Raw genomic sequence first — 15,997 nt, 5'->3', positions numbered from 1 at the left:
AAGTTATGGAGTTCATAAGAGAAAAAGACTCTTCAATTGTGTAACCTATGAATTTTAATGAATCTTTAAAAGAAATGACTTTTGGTAATCCATAACATGATGACAAATTATGGACTCCATTAACATACATTTAGATCAAGAATTAATTAACAACCAATTTGCAAATAATTCCTATGATCTACCAAAACTCATAAATGTATGAACAATCATATCAACAATTTCAAGAAGTACATAAACACACATAAAACTTGAAATTTTGATAACAACCTTGAAATTGGTGAACCATAATCATTACCACATCAAAAACAGGTTTTATAAGTCCAAACAGTTTAAGGTAATGATTCTAGACCAATTTCAGCCTTAAAACTTGAAGATATGTTGTCATGAGGTCCAACTCGTTGAGTGCATGAACCAACTCGACGAGTTGGATGAATTTAGGCATGGACTCATCGAGTCCCTTAATGGACTTGGCGAGTCAGCTATCCAGACAACATACAAACTTTGATTTTCAGCAATTTGCATCAAGTATAATTGAAAACACGCCTAGGCTCTGATACCACTGATGGGTTTTGAGCATTCTAACACTCCTATGGTGTACATGCAACCCTATAAACCTTGGATATATGTTTTGTCTTTTACACATGCAAATATTCAATATTCCAAGGTTTCATCTTAACTAGCATAATATGAAGCAACTACACTACAAGAATCTAGTAGAATGACATACCTTTTGATGGAGCTTGAAGTCTTGAATCTTTAAGAGCCTAGTGCCCCAAGTGTTGCACCTCAAATGGTTCACTAAACACCAAGAACCCTTGGAATAACTTGAGAACATGGATACTTGCACCAAATCGGTTTTGCCCTCTTGTGTACTATACACTAGTGCTTAGAACTCTTTTTGTGAACCATAGACCTCTTTATATATTGTGGAGGATTAGGGTTACATTAATGTAAACCCTAATACCCATGACCTTTCATTTCCATAGGATCCATGGGTTAAACACTCTATGGACTATCCATGAAAGCCTAGCCCAACCTAAATGAACTTGGCCCACCATATATAAGAGTCCATATTTAATTAGTTCTTTTTGATCACTAAATTAATTTTTGATCAATACTAATTAAATAATATGATTTCATATTAATATATTAGAACTTATAATATATTACTATAAATCATAAGTATCATTTTTGTCATTTTGTCTATCCAATTGTTTCGATGCCATGCAACCCAAATGGACCATGCCAAATTAGGTCAAGTACATACCAATTATAGTTATGGACTTAGACACTAATCCAACAAACTCTCCCCCACTTGAACTAGGCTTTGTATTCAAAGTCTGATGCGGTGAACAAATTCGAATAATGCTCCTGCATCGCAGTCTCCGACTCCCAGGTCCACTCGGATCCCCTTTGATGTTGCCACTGTACCTTTACCAAAGGTACATCCTTGTTATGCAGAACCTGTACCTTCTTTCCTAGAACAACCACCAGTCTCTCAACATAGTTCAGGTGCTCATCAATCTGAATGTCATCCAATGATACTACCGCATCCTCGTCCAGTACGCACTTTTTCAACTGCTAAACGTGGAAAGTGATATGAATTTGATTGAGCTCCTATGGAAGATCCAATCTATACACAACCTTGCCAACCCTGGAAATAATCTGAAATGGTCCGATATATTGTGGGCCCAACTTCCCCATCTTCTTAAAGTGAATCACACTCTTCCAGGGTGAGACCCTCAGCAACACCATGTCACCGATCTGAAACTCGAACTGAGATCGGCGTCGGTCGGCATAATTCTTCTGTCGCCTCTTAGCGGTCTGTAATCGTTTCCTGGCCTGCTGAATCATCTCTGTAGTCTGCAGAATCACCTCAGTCCAACCCATGACCCTGTGACCAACCTCGCCCCAACAGACTGGGGTACAACACCTCCGCTCGTACAACAGCTCAAAAGGTAGAGCACTAACACTGGAGTGGAAACCGTTGTTGTAGGTGAACTTTGCAAGAGGTAGGTAGGAGTCCCAACTCCCACAAAAATCAATGATGCAGGCTTGAAACATATCCTTGAGAGTCTGAATGGTCCGCTCGCTTTGGCTGTCAGTCTGCAGATGATAAGTTGTGCTGAAATGTAACCTCATGCCTAGTTCCTCATGGAACTTCTGATAGAAACGGGAGGTGAATTGATCATCATGGTCTGAAACAATAGAGATTGGAACCCCATGGCTAGCAAAGATCTCGCGAATATACACATCGGCCAACTTCTTGGCTGACGAGCTCTCCCGAATTGCCAGAAAATGGGCAATCTTGGTCAATCGATCCACGATGACCCAAATAGCATCAAAACCCTTTGTTGTCTTCGGCAACTTCGTGATAAAATCCATCGAAATCTGCTCCTATTTCCACATGGGAACCTCTAGAGGTTGCAGCTTGCCATGCGGCCTCTGATGCTTGGCCTTGGCCATCCTGCAGGTCAAGCACCTCTCAACATACCAAGCGATCTCTCTCTTCATCACGACCATCAATAACTCAATCGCAGATTCCGATACATCTTGGTGGCCCCAGGCTGGATAGAAAAGCGAGACTTATGAGACTCCTCCAACACAATCTGTCTGACCCTATTAGACATAGGAACCCACACCCGAACACAACGGGTCAACAAACCACGACTGTTCGACACGAATCTGGTAATCTCACCCTTGATCCTCTCAATATTCCAATTCTCCTCTCGAACACCCACAGTCTGAGCCTCCCTAATCAATCCCAAAAGTGGAGAATCCACATATATCCTCATACCTGTCATCAGAATAGAAGATCTAGCCGACTTGCGGCTCAGGGAATCCACCACCACATTCGCTTTACCCAGATGGTAAAGGATCTCACAGTCATAATCCTTGACTATGTCCAGCCACCTGCGCTGCCTCATTTTCAGGTTTGGCTGATTCATATTATGCCTCAAACTCTTGTGATCCGTGTAGATGATGCAACAGAGCCCATAAAGGTAATGCCTCCAAATCATGAGAGTGAAAACCACCTCTCCCAACTCAAGATCATGTGTGGGATATCTCGTCTCATGCGGCTTCAGCTGTCGTGAAGCATAAGCTATGACTCGTCCTCTTTGCACAAGTACTGTTCCTAATCCGGTGATGGATGCATCACAGAAAACCACAAAATCCTCAATCCCCTCCGGGAGGGTCAAGACTGGACCTCGCAAAGTCTCTGCCAAAGGGTCTCAAATGTTGACTGCTGCTCAGGGCCCCACCAGAAATCCACCCCTTCCTCGTCAGACGAGTGAGGGGTACTGCAATTTTGGAGAAATCCTGAATAAATCTCTGGTAGTACCCTGCCATATCTAGAAAACTCCTGATATCCAAGGGAGATTTCAGAACCTCCCACTGCATAACCACTTCAATTTTGGTCGGATCAACCAAAATAGTATCTTGTTTAACGAGGTGTCCGAGGAACTGAATCTCTCGCAACCAAAACTCACACTTTGAGAACTTAGCATAAACCCATTCTCGCCTCAAAACCCCCAGAAGCTCGCGAAGATGCTGCTCATGCTGCTCCATGGTCTTGGAATACACTAAGATATCATCAATGAACACAATAACTATGCAATCGAGCATCAGCCTGCATACCCGATTCATCAAACCCATAAATATTGTCGGCGCATTAGTGAGCCCAAACGACATCACCACGAACTCGTAATGCCTATAATGAGTCTAGAACGCGGTCTTCTGTACGTCCTCCTCCCTCACCCTGACCTGATGGTACACAGACCTCAGATCTATCTTGAAGAACCAAGATGCTCCCTACAATTGATCAAAGAGGTCATCAATCCGCGTAATGGGATAATAGTTCTTCACCGTCAACTTGTTCAGCTCCCTATAATCGATGCACATCCGGTACGAACCATACTTCTTTTTTAAAAAAGAATCGGTGCTCCCCACGGAGAACTACTCGGACGGATGAACTGCCTGCCTAGCAGCTCCTGCAGCTGAGATGACAACTCCTGCATGTTAGGCGGTGCCAATTGGTACGACGCCTTGGAAATAGGAGCTGCACCTCGCACAAGGTCGATCCAGAACTTGACCTGCATCTCAGGAGGTATACCGGGTAACTCATCCGGGAATACATTAGCCAACTCCCTGACAATCGAATCATCAGCAACAGACACCTGATCCCTAACCCGCATATCTACCACATAATCTAAATAACCTGCACATCCGTGCTGAATATACTATTGAGCCCTGGCTGCCAAATAGAACCCTGAACCCTACCTGGTACACTCTCCATAAATAATGAGTTCTCCCCAACTTGGGGTTCGAACTACCACCCACTGGCCCTCGCAGTCGATCATGGCACCAAAACGGCTCAGCCAGTCCATACCTACAATCACACAGACATCCCCCATAGGAATCGGAATAAAAAAGATCGGAAAGGACACCTCGAAGATCTCTAGAACAAACATATGAGCATAAAACAAACATAGTCAATAAGATAAAGGATAGAAATATACCAGTCACAACATTTGCTGTTGTCATGGCCTCCTTGGCAGTGACCTGGAAAGCGCGACCTCGAGCACTCGGGGCCTTTTCCCTTCCCCGACTCCCGTCAGTGATCCTCAAAGTAGCTGGCGCGGGAGCTTGTGCCGGCTTGGCAGTGAGCAACGAACAGTTGACCTTCACATGGCCAACCTGATCATAATGATAGCAAATCCTCATACTTGGAACCGGGGTAGACTGGCAGTAGTCCCTCGCATAATGCCCCTCCTTGGCACATTTGTGGCACCCATTACTAGATCGACATGCTTCAACATGAACCTTCCCGTAATTCCCACAAGTGCAGCCACACTGACCTCCAGACCTAAAATCGGCGGCCTTGAACCGCTTCAGAGCCTGCTGCGACTATGTCGGTGCATGTAACTCCAGCAAGGTATCACACCGTTGAGTAGAAACAATATGTCTGATGTCCGTCTTGAGCATGCTCAGATAACGGGTCATCAGAACCTGCTCTGAAGCAAACTCAGGGAAAAACATCGCCCTCTCAGTAAACATTCGAGTGATCCCTGCCTTAGATCTAAAAACTCCTAAGCCAACCTCTCCCGATCGACCCGAGGTATGTAGCGCGTACGAAACATCTCTCTGAACTGATCCCAAGATACCGCAACCCTTTTCTTATCAGAGTACGATCCCATAAAAAGTGTCCACCAATCCTTCGCTCCGGATCTCAGGAGGTTCAGAGTGCACATGACCTTCTGGTCAGCAGTAGGGATGAGATTTAGAACCGGAAAACCGGACCGAAACCGGAATCGGACGGAATCGAAACCGTTAGAATCAGAATATATAGAACTGGTTCCGGTTCCGGGTTTAAAAATTGGCTTTATCCGGGTTCCGGGTAATCCGGGTTTGGGTCCATCAGGTCCGGGTAAACCGGGTCTAAAACTCGGAACCGGAACCACTTTTAGGGCCGGAACCGGTTTTTGTGAAATGTTTAAAAGATGCTTATCTCATTCGTTTTAACTCCGATTAACATGCGGTTTTTTCCAATATGTAGGTTAGAGTTTGTACATGATTTTAGACTATAAATTTTCCATTTTTAGTTTTATATTCATTGAGTTACACCCCCTCCTAAAATCGAGATATCAAAGCTGGAAGTTTTTAGTTTTTTAGTTTTTTGTATTCGGTGAAAGTTTAAAACATGCATATCTAATTCGTTTGAAGTCGGATTGACATGTGATTTTTTCCAACATATAGTTTATAGTTTTTACATGATTTTAGACTAAAAATTTACCATTTTTAGTTTTATATTCATTGACTTACACTCCCCCAAATTCGAGATATCAAAGCTGGAAGTTTTTAGTTTTTTTTTGTTTTTTTATTATTCGGTGAAAGTTTTAAAACATGCATATCTAAATCGTTTGAAGACAGATTGACATGTGGTTTTTTCCAACTTGTAGTTTAACAGTTTGTACATGAGTTTAGACTATAATTTTGTCATTTTTGATTTAGTATTCAATGATTTATAGTCCTCCGAAGTCGGGGTATCAAAACTGAAAATTTTCAACTTTTCAGCTATTTGTTTTTGTAATTTGTATTCTGTGAAAATGTTAACACATGCATATCTCATTTGTTTAAAGTCGGATTGACATGTGGTTTTTTCCAAAGTGTATTTTAGAGTTTGTACATGATTTTAGACTATAATTATGTTAATTTTGGTTTCATATTCAATGTGTTACAGTCCCCCAAAGTCGGGATATCAATATGAAAATTTTCAAAATTCAACCCACTAAGTAGTAAGTAATTACCAAAAAATTCTGGTTTTTCCAGGTTTTCTGGTTCTAAACTCACTTTATCCGGTTCCAACCTACCCACTTTGATGTTTCCGGGTTTTCCGGTTCTAGACCCACTTTACCCGGTACCGTACTCGAAATTGGTTCCTATATACCAGTCCGGTTTCCGGTTCTACAAAATCCCATTAACCGGTTTCGAGTTTTCTGGGTCCGGGTCCATCCGTTCCGGGTTTGGACCCACTTTCATCCCTAGTCAGAAGGTCATGAACACATGAAGAAATACCCCTCCACATCAGATAGCCACCTTATGGCCACAATCCCGTTTTGGATTCCATCCAAAGTCAGGGGCTTCTTATTATCGAAGTCCCGATACTGAAAGGCCCGCCCTGACCCAACACTTACAGCCACACGGCGATGGAGGCTGCAGCAGCAGCCGTTTCAGCAATGACTGTGTAGCGATCATCGAAGAACTCCATCATTGTGGTCTTGATAGACCTGGACATCTCCGGAATCTGATCCTGGACGATGGCCACAACCTCTTCATGGAGGATCCTCCTGATCCTAGCATCCAACTCATCTGATCTCATCTGACTGTCAGTCCTTGATCCCGACCCGGATCCAATCTCAACTCGCCTCGTAGTCACCATATTGAAAATACACCAAGAAGATATCAGATAATCCACATAAATAATGGGGAACCAACTCCCAACAAAGCCCTAGGGGTTGTGACTTCCTTGCTACGTATACGGGTCCTGTGCTTTCAGTAGTAGGTGTTGGATTAATGTCTAAGTCCATAACTATATTTGGTATGTATTTGACCCGTGAGTAGCATGGTCCATTTGGGTTGCATATCATCAGGACAATTTGATATGATGGACTTTTGAGAAGAGGTTATTTATGATTTATTAATATATTATAAGTTTTAATATATTAATATGAAGTCATATTATTTAATTAGTATTGATCAAGAATTAATTTTGTGATCAAAAGAGACTAATTAAATATATGGGGATTGATTATGTAAATCATTCATTCTTGTAATGTGGGCTTATGATCCATAGTTCTTTATGTTGGGCTAAACCCATGTGGTGACCCATGGATGATCCATGGAGGTTTAAAACCATGGAGCATGAAGAATATGGAAAGTCATGCACATTAGGGTTTACATGGTGTAACCGTAATGTTGCCACACTATATAAGAAACCCCTATCTAATGAAATCGCCCCATGCATGTGTTCTTGGAGAGCCATAACTGATTTTGAGTGTAAGAATTTTTCTTTTAAGTTATCCTTGTCCTAGATGTGTTTTGATTCTATTTGAGGAATTCATACTATTGGTGCTAAGCTCTTAAAGGTTCAAAGGCTTCCAACTACACTAAAATGTATGTCATCTAACTTGTATTTCATGTTGTTTATGCTTCATCGTATGCTAGTTAGGATGATGCTTTGGAATATTAAATGTATGCATGTATAATAGAGAAAACATAGATTCAAAGCATCTAAGGTTGCATGTACACCATAGGAGTGTCAGAATGCTCAAAACCCTTCCGTGGTATCAGAGCATAGGGTTGTTTTCCTATATACTTGATGCTACTTGCTTTAAAATGATTTAAAAATCTATTTTTTGTTTTCTGGATAGTGGACTCGCCGAGTCCAATGGGGGACTCGCCGAGTCACCTCACAAATGTAACCAACTTGCCGAGTTAGTTTATGCACTCGATGAGTTGGTGCTCCAGAATGCAGATTTTCGAGGTTTTTTGCTAGAATTGGATTAGGATCATTACCCTAAGCTGTTTTTGAACTTATAAACCTGTTTCTGATGTGGTAATGATCATGCTTATCCAATTTATAAGATAATTGTCAAAGTTTCATGTTTTGTATTGATTTATATGGTTAGGCTAATTACATTAAATTTGTTTGATATGAATTATCTTGTTCTTATGAGTCTAATTTAAATCATAGACAAATTGTTTGATTTTTGTAAGTTACAATAGTTGATCTAAATGTTTTGATTAATTCCATAACTTGTCATCAAGTTAAGGAAAATGAAAAGTTTTTCTTTTAAAGAGATCATTAAACTTATAGGTTATGAACTTGAAAAGTCTTTTTCCATAAATGTTTTTATGAACTCCATAACTTGTCCTCAAGTTATGGATTTTCAAGAGTCTTCTCATTAAAACCTATATTAAACTCATAAGTTATGGATTCCAAAGGTTTTTGAATAGTTCAAAACTTTCCCTCAAGTTTTGGAATTTGTAAATGTAAAAGTCTAACTTTTGAAACATTTAATTTCAAACCCTAGAATTTTAAAGTTTAAAATTCTATCCTTATACTATTATAATATTATAGGCTTAGTATTATATATATATATATATATATATATATATATATATATATATATATATATATATATATATATATATATATATATATATATATATATATATATATAAGAACAAAGTCAGTCTTACCGTTAGTAGGCCTCATTCACGAAGCCGGTCTATAAGGGGGGTATAAGGTCACTGCCTATAAAATGACAGTTTAATGTGTGTCTACTCTCACCTACCGCTTCCTTGACTGGTGGAGGGTCGTTAGCCGAACGGGTAGGATAAGACTCTAATTCTCCTTTTATTAAAAGTAAAATGATAAATATAAAGTAACCAAACACTTATAAATTCCCAAATCTTAGTTACTTAGGAAAATATGAATGTGGTGCTAACCCATGAAATTGCACTTTGCACCTTGTTAAGTCGTTAGTGGAACGTGTGTGGTTAACCGGCACACTAATCTAGACTGACAGTGCGTGGCAAAGGGTAGTTTGATGTTACTCATAGATCAATGGAGCATGTGTGGTTAACCGACACATTGATTAGGTGGTTCTCACATTAGGTCTACCAAGCTAATTTCCATGGTTATTCACACCTTATTTGTGATCCTCAGCATCCCATTCACAAACTTGAAGGGCACAATCGAGATTTAAACATGTCATTAAAAGTCTCAATGAATCTCAAAGGATCTAGGAATTTCAATTCACTTAAAACCTAAAATTCTTTTTTGTTTTTTTCGTGGTGGAAATTGGTAAATCGTCATTTACCTACCTTCAATTTTTTTGCAGTTTGGATTACGACATCCCTCTTCCAAATTGTAAAATATTGTGTTGGGTCCTAGCCTTAATATTTCATTTGGGTGTTATATTAAATACTTAAATCAACTAACTTGAATTTCTCCCATTGTAGATGTCTAGTTCAGACAACTATGGTCTTCCCAAATCTTTTGGAACAAGCTTTCCTCTTGAAGATGATGTCCTGCGGTTGGATCGTGGAAGTCATACTTCACTTCCTCCACCTCTTCCAATAATTCTCCCTAACCCACAAATTCAAAGGCTTGAAAATTCAAGGTCACTCAAGCCCTACTTGCAATGAAACATCAAGATGGAAGACCTGTGTTTACTCACGTCTTGGAGATGAAGTCACGTATTGACAGGATGAGAGTATTGGGTGTTGAAGTCTCAAGGAAGTTGGTTGTTGACTGGGTTCTTCGATCACTTCCTGAGTCATATAGATAGTTTATTAAGGACTATTATGTGACAGACCACGACATGAACCTTGTTAATCTTACCTATTTGCTTGTTGCTACTAAATCAACAATGATTTGGTGCAATGGAAAAGCAAATTTGGTTGGAAGATCTACTCCACAAACTTCCATGGACATTGACAATGGAAACATTGGAAGTCTAGAAAAGATTTCTCTTTCCAAGGGAAAGAGAAAGCCTAAGTCATAGATTGTCCCGTGTACCATTCACAGTGAGTCTGTATGTTTCTATGCCAAGAGAATGGGCACTGGTTGCGAAGTTGCCCTGACTACCTGAAAGATCTGAGAGAAGGTAGAATAAAAAAGTGACTCTGCTTTCAGGTAAGTCTACTGTCTAATTCTATTAAGTTCCTAATTGTTGATTCTTAATAAATGATGTGACTAGGTTGCATTTTGATGTTTTGTAGGATCACGCAAAGGAAATGAAACTTAAAATAAGAGTATGTTGAAGGGAAACAATGTTGGTTTGGTGGTTAAGGGAAAGGGTATGGTGGCAATATGGTTGTTCTATCAAGTTGAAAGGAAGTAATGCAAGTTTGGTGGTAGCGAGATATTCCAACAATAAAGATCAACGGTGTTCTCCAAGTGTGTGTGTGTGTGTGTGTGAGAGAGAGAGAGAGAGAGAGAGAGAGGAGATAAAGTGTAATTAGGTCAAAATGTGAGGGAAATGGATGGTAGTATCCTAGTAGTGTCAAACTATTTTTTTTAATTTAAAAATAGTTTAACAAATATGAAATAAAATTTAATATAAATTGAAAAAATGTACGAAAGTCAATTTACAAACGACTACTACATAAAAAAAAAAATTCAAACCATATGGACAATCAACCTAACAAAAAAAAGATTAACTGATTCTTTTATTTCATTGATGACAATAATAATATGCAAATATTTGCATGAATAAGTCATATGGAAATGATTAACTGAATATGAAATGTTAAAATTAAGACCAACCTTCCAACGCTCTCTCATGATCTCACATCTTTCATTCATAACCACATGGGAGCTTCCACTGAGAGGATGAATGAATAAATCCGTATGTAACACCCTCAAATTCCTAGGATACGAATCATATATATACGATAATCTTAAATTACATAAATAAGACAAACAACTCATATGTCTAAAAATATATTTTTAAACCATCATTTAACACGAATATTTAACAAATTCTATACATTCGATCATCTTAATCTATACCTCTAATAATTCCTTTGACTTCATGTTATCTAGCTGTTGATCATCACCACCAGATCTTTTTTCTTTGTTAGCAAACTGTTCTACTGTTCTTCGAGCAATCGGCAACCATAATCTTCTTAATCTTTCTTCTTCAACCCTAACTTCACCTTCAAGAAACCTCGGACGAGCAGTAATCTCCGACACCGACCTTCTCCCGCCGGATTCCATGGCTTCCACTTCCGTTTCCCGGTCACCATTGGAATTTCCCTCGATTTCCAAACTGATCAGGTGACTATCAAATCGATTACTTGACATGCAAGTAATCATCTCCGATTTCAAAAACAGAAGATCAGATGAGCTCACATTGCTCCATCTGTTCTTGATTATCATGGGATCATGGGCATCACATACCATGATCTGATGATTAAACTTGTGCAGGATTTCTTCATCATTTTCGATATTTGTTCCAAATCTTGAAGACCCTTCTCGTTCAATAAAAAGCCCGAGACTTGAAGGTTCGGGTTCGTTAAACCTTAAAGAATTCGAGTACGTGAAAACGGTAATATCGTCCACGATAACTTTGATCCTACAAAGTGGACAACTCGAGTGTTTTCCGAGCCATTGATCAATACAATCGATATGAAATGCATGTTTGCATTTGGGCAAAAGCCGAAGAATTTCTATGTCTTCAAAAGCGGATAAACAAACGGAGCATTCCAACCCGTTTTTTGATCCTTTTAACGTTGAAAACTTGAAGAACGGAAGGGATTCGATAACAGTTTTATCGATTCCAGAGAACCTTGATCTTGTTTGAGGAAAATTACCGAAATTTTCATGTTGGATAGAAGATGATACGTGGCAGCATTTTGCATAAATTAAGGTTAAAGATGTTAATGAAAAGACGATTGAGAGAATTCCGATGACTAGAGCTAAACTCGGCTCGAATTTAGTGGCGGAATCCGATGAGTTGGAATCGTATCCCTCGTGTGCAGAGGTGTACGATGATTGTGAAAGTGACGAGTATGGAAATATGAGGAGAAAGGATAGGAGAATAGTGAGTTGCCTTTGTTGGTTCGTCAGAATTCTGATGAATTCCGGCAAGTGAGTCGTCGGAAAGTTCATGGGTTGGAGGGAGATGATGAACGGAGGTTTGACATTGGTTGAGTACTTGGGTTTCTTTTGTTTATTTATAGTCTCTTCATGTTCCCACTTGATATAAGATATTAATTTTGTGTTTAAAAATAATATAATGTTTAATGTAACACATCAACTTACGAATTTTTCGAATAATTAGATGATTGTTGAAAAACTAATAAAAAAAATTATAGATTTGGTACCTGTTTGGTTGGTTTTTTGGTTTAGCTTCAAAACTGATTTTTTTTTTTGCAAGTTTGATCCTTTATACATGGTTTTATAACACTTTTTGTCCCTGCATCATTTTTTTGGAACGGAATTAATATATTAAAACAAGCTTGCCAAAAACAACTAGTTCATAAGTAGGTTACGCAACCACGCTATGGAATTTCTCTTAAATTTACAATTTCTAAAACAAAAGCGGTTACAAGAAAGAAAGCGTAACCACCGAATCAAACAAAAGATTCAAAAGAAGTCACCGCATAAACACATTTACTGTAATAGGTATATATCTATTCACTACAATAAATTAGAGTATTACCGGCGACAGGCGTCGTCGCTAAAAGTGGGGCTTGTCGCCGCTAAAGGCGTCGCCGATAATGCCAACATTTCATGTAGTGATTCCATCTCGTCTCCATATTGACTGATAGAAGTGAAGCCACATCTAGGTGCATTCTTAGAGAACTAACCGAGAAAGAGCTAGAAATTTCAATCATCCATCTCTAAATATCTGCACATGTACACCCTTGAATCGAATTAAGCAAGTCAAAAAGTTGATCACTATGCTTTGTTAAAACACCTCCCCTGATTTCCCAGCTCCAAACAGGAACCCAACCACAAACCGACCAATAATCGAAGACCAAAGCCCTCAGATTAGCAGCTAAGGCATGGAGTCGTTGAAACGAAAAACAAATAGGTTGATCCCCACACCAATTGTCAGTCCAAAACTTGATAGTAGAACCATATCCAAGATGCTTCCTTAAAAATGATTGATCTAGTTTATGGGTTTTGAGCATTCTAACACTCCTATGGTGTACATGCAACCCTAGAAACCTTGGATCTATGTTTTCTTTAATATACATGCAAATTTGATTTTTCCAAGGTTCTCATCCTAACTAGCATGGCATGGGGTACTTGTAATATAAAAAATAGTAGAATGACATACATTTGTTCTTGCTTGGATTTCTTAAGACTTTGTGTGCCTAGCACCCCAAATGTGATGCCTCAAATGCTTCACACAACACCACAACTCTTGGAATAACTTGAGAGAAGTACAGTTTCACTCAAAATCGGCTAGCCCTCCTTTCTTAGTCTTAGATGCCGATTTTGCTCCATATGAAGTTCCTTATATAGTGTGTCACATGTAGGGTTACACCATGTAAACCCTAACGTGCATGGCTTTTCATTTCCCCCATGATCCATGTGTTTTAACCTCCATGGAGAATCCATGGAGCACCCAATGGGTCCTAGCCCAATCTAGTGATTCATGGACCCTAAGCCCACGATATAAGAATGAAAGATTTACATAATCAATCCTCATATATTTAATTAATCTCTTTTGATCACCAAATTAATTCCAAATTAATTCTTGATCAATACTTATTAAATAATATGATTTCATATTAATATATTAGAACTTATAATATACTAACAAACCATAAGTGTCCTTTTCTCATTTTGTCTATCCAATTTTTGAGATGCCATGCAACCCAAATGGACCATGCCAAGTCGGGTCAAGTACATACCAAATATAGTTATGGACTTAGACACCTTATCCAACAGTCTCCCACTTAGATAAGTCTAATAACTATAGTTGCAAGTATGACTTTAGGAACCGGCCATCAATCGTAGCTCTTTCAAAGTCTCGCGGAACTAAGATGATGATGCGTCATTTAAGATAAGTGATCATATAATCATCTGTTCTAGATATCAGCCGGAAAAATACATGGAACAATGTCATACTTATTGTCCAACAGTTTGTTTCCCTATTTCCGATTTGTTTGACATAGAACTAAACTGAACACATCAATTTGGTTCTGACCGGTCCCGACACATAAGTTAAAACAAAATCATCGAGGGGACCAGATATTGCTTTTAATCCTCCAAGGATTAAAAGGAATATATAAACTTCGACTCATATGCTTGTACTAACTACTTGTTGAACTATACACAAAAGCACGTTTTATAGCATCGAGTTACCGATGCGTTTTCGTACAATCAATGCACAACCAACTCATATCTCTAGGTTTGAAGACTTATATGATATTACCGTCTCACGATCACTCGAAATAAATTCCATGAAGAAATACAAGTGAGCGTGGGTTGAATCCAATACTCAGAACTTATGAGCACTCATGAATGTTCTAGCAACTTTTGCTATGTCTAACACCTTAGACATCTACAAACCGAATTCATAACAGTCTTGATTCATACCTACTTCCACATATGACTGATTGTGGAGAGTTTGAATAAAGTAATTATTCTGGAGTCAAAACATGCAAAATCGAAACAATAGTAAACAATTGACACAAGATAGCAACACTTTACATATAAATAAACAAAAACTTTTATTTAATCATCAAATGTCAATTACATTTTACAAGTTTCAGAGAAAGCTATCTAATCTGTAAAACTAATATCATCCTTCAGCCCGATGCACCTCGCATGTTGAAAAAGCTTAGCCCTACACAGTCCCTTCATTAAGGGATCTGGTGGGTTCTCATCTGATTATACCCTCTTTACCACGAGGAGTCCTTCTTCTATCTGATGTCTAATGAAGTGATACTTTCTGTCGATGTGCCTGGATCTGCCGTGATCCCTTGGTTCCTTGGCTAAGGGAACTACACCCTCATTATTATAGAAAATCTCCATAGGCTCCTTAATAGCTGGTACAACTCCAGGGTCTCCAATGAAGTTCTTTAGCGATATTGCCTCCTTTGCTGCCTCACTTGCTACTATGTACTCTAATTCGCAAGTTGAATTAGCTACTATTTCCTGCTTGGAACTTTTCCAAGTAATTGCTCCTCCAATTAGGGTAAAGACCCAGCCCGACTGAGAACGGAAATTATCCTTATCAGTCTGGAAGCTAGCATCACTATACCCCACTACTCTCAAGTCATCACTCCCACCAAGGGTAAGGACCCAGTCCCTAGTCCTTCGTAGGTACTTGAGAATATTCTTCACCGCAGTCCAATAAGCCTTGCCCGGATTCCCTTGATATCTGCTGACCATGCTCAAAGAAAAGGCTACATCAGGGAGAGTACAAGTCATAGCATACATGATCGAGCCTATAGTGGAAGCATATGGCACTCTACTCATCTTAACTATCTCAGCCTCTATACTCAGGCTCTGAATCTTACTCAGTTTGGCGTTGCTCTGGATTGGTAAGTCGCCTTTCTTGGAATCCTGCATGCTGAACCTTTTCAACACCTTATCTAAGTAGGTACTTTGACTAAGTCAAATTAGTCTCTTACCCCTGTCTCTCAATATCCTTATCCCTAGGATATAGGTAGCTTCTCCAAGGTCCTTCATAGCGAAACACTTCCCAAGCCAGGATTTAACCTCCTGCAAGGTTGGGATGTCATTTCCTATGAGTAGTATGTCATCCACATGCAATACCAAAAGGCTAACTACACTCCCACTAGCCTTAACATACACACACGACTCATCTTCGCTCCTCAAAAAACCAAACTCCTTGACTTTCTCATTGAAACAAAGATTCCATCTGCGAGATGCTTGTTTCAATCCATAAATGGATTTCTCAAGCTTACACATTCTATTAGGGTGCTTTGCATCGACAAA

General features: G+C 39.2%; 1 protein-coding gene across 1 annotated transcript; it reads right to left on the bottom strand.

Annotated features, from left to right (window-relative positions):
- Nucleotides 1-10,836: 10,836 nt before the first annotated feature.
- On the bottom strand, nucleotides 10,837-12,211 carry LOC111883892 (E3 ubiquitin-protein ligase ATL42). The gene has a single exon (XM_023880224.3). It carries the CDS (start codon nucleotides 12,182-12,184, stop codon nucleotides 11,078-11,080), a length of 1,107 nt encoding a protein of 368 aa, XP_023735992.1. The 5' UTR covers nucleotides 12,185-12,211; the 3' UTR covers nucleotides 10,837-11,077.
- Nucleotides 12,212-15,997: the final 3,786 nt, after the last annotated feature.

The sequence above is a fragment of the Lactuca sativa genome, chromosome 7 (assembly GCF_002870075.4).
Source record: "Lactuca sativa cultivar Salinas chromosome 7, Lsat_Salinas_v11, whole genome shotgun sequence".
Classification (NCBI taxonomy): Eukaryota; Viridiplantae; Streptophyta; class Magnoliopsida; order Asterales; family Asteraceae; genus Lactuca; species Lactuca sativa.
The sequence above is the reverse complement of the archived record's forward strand: the minus strand, read 5'-3'. Positions and strand labels throughout refer to the sequence as shown.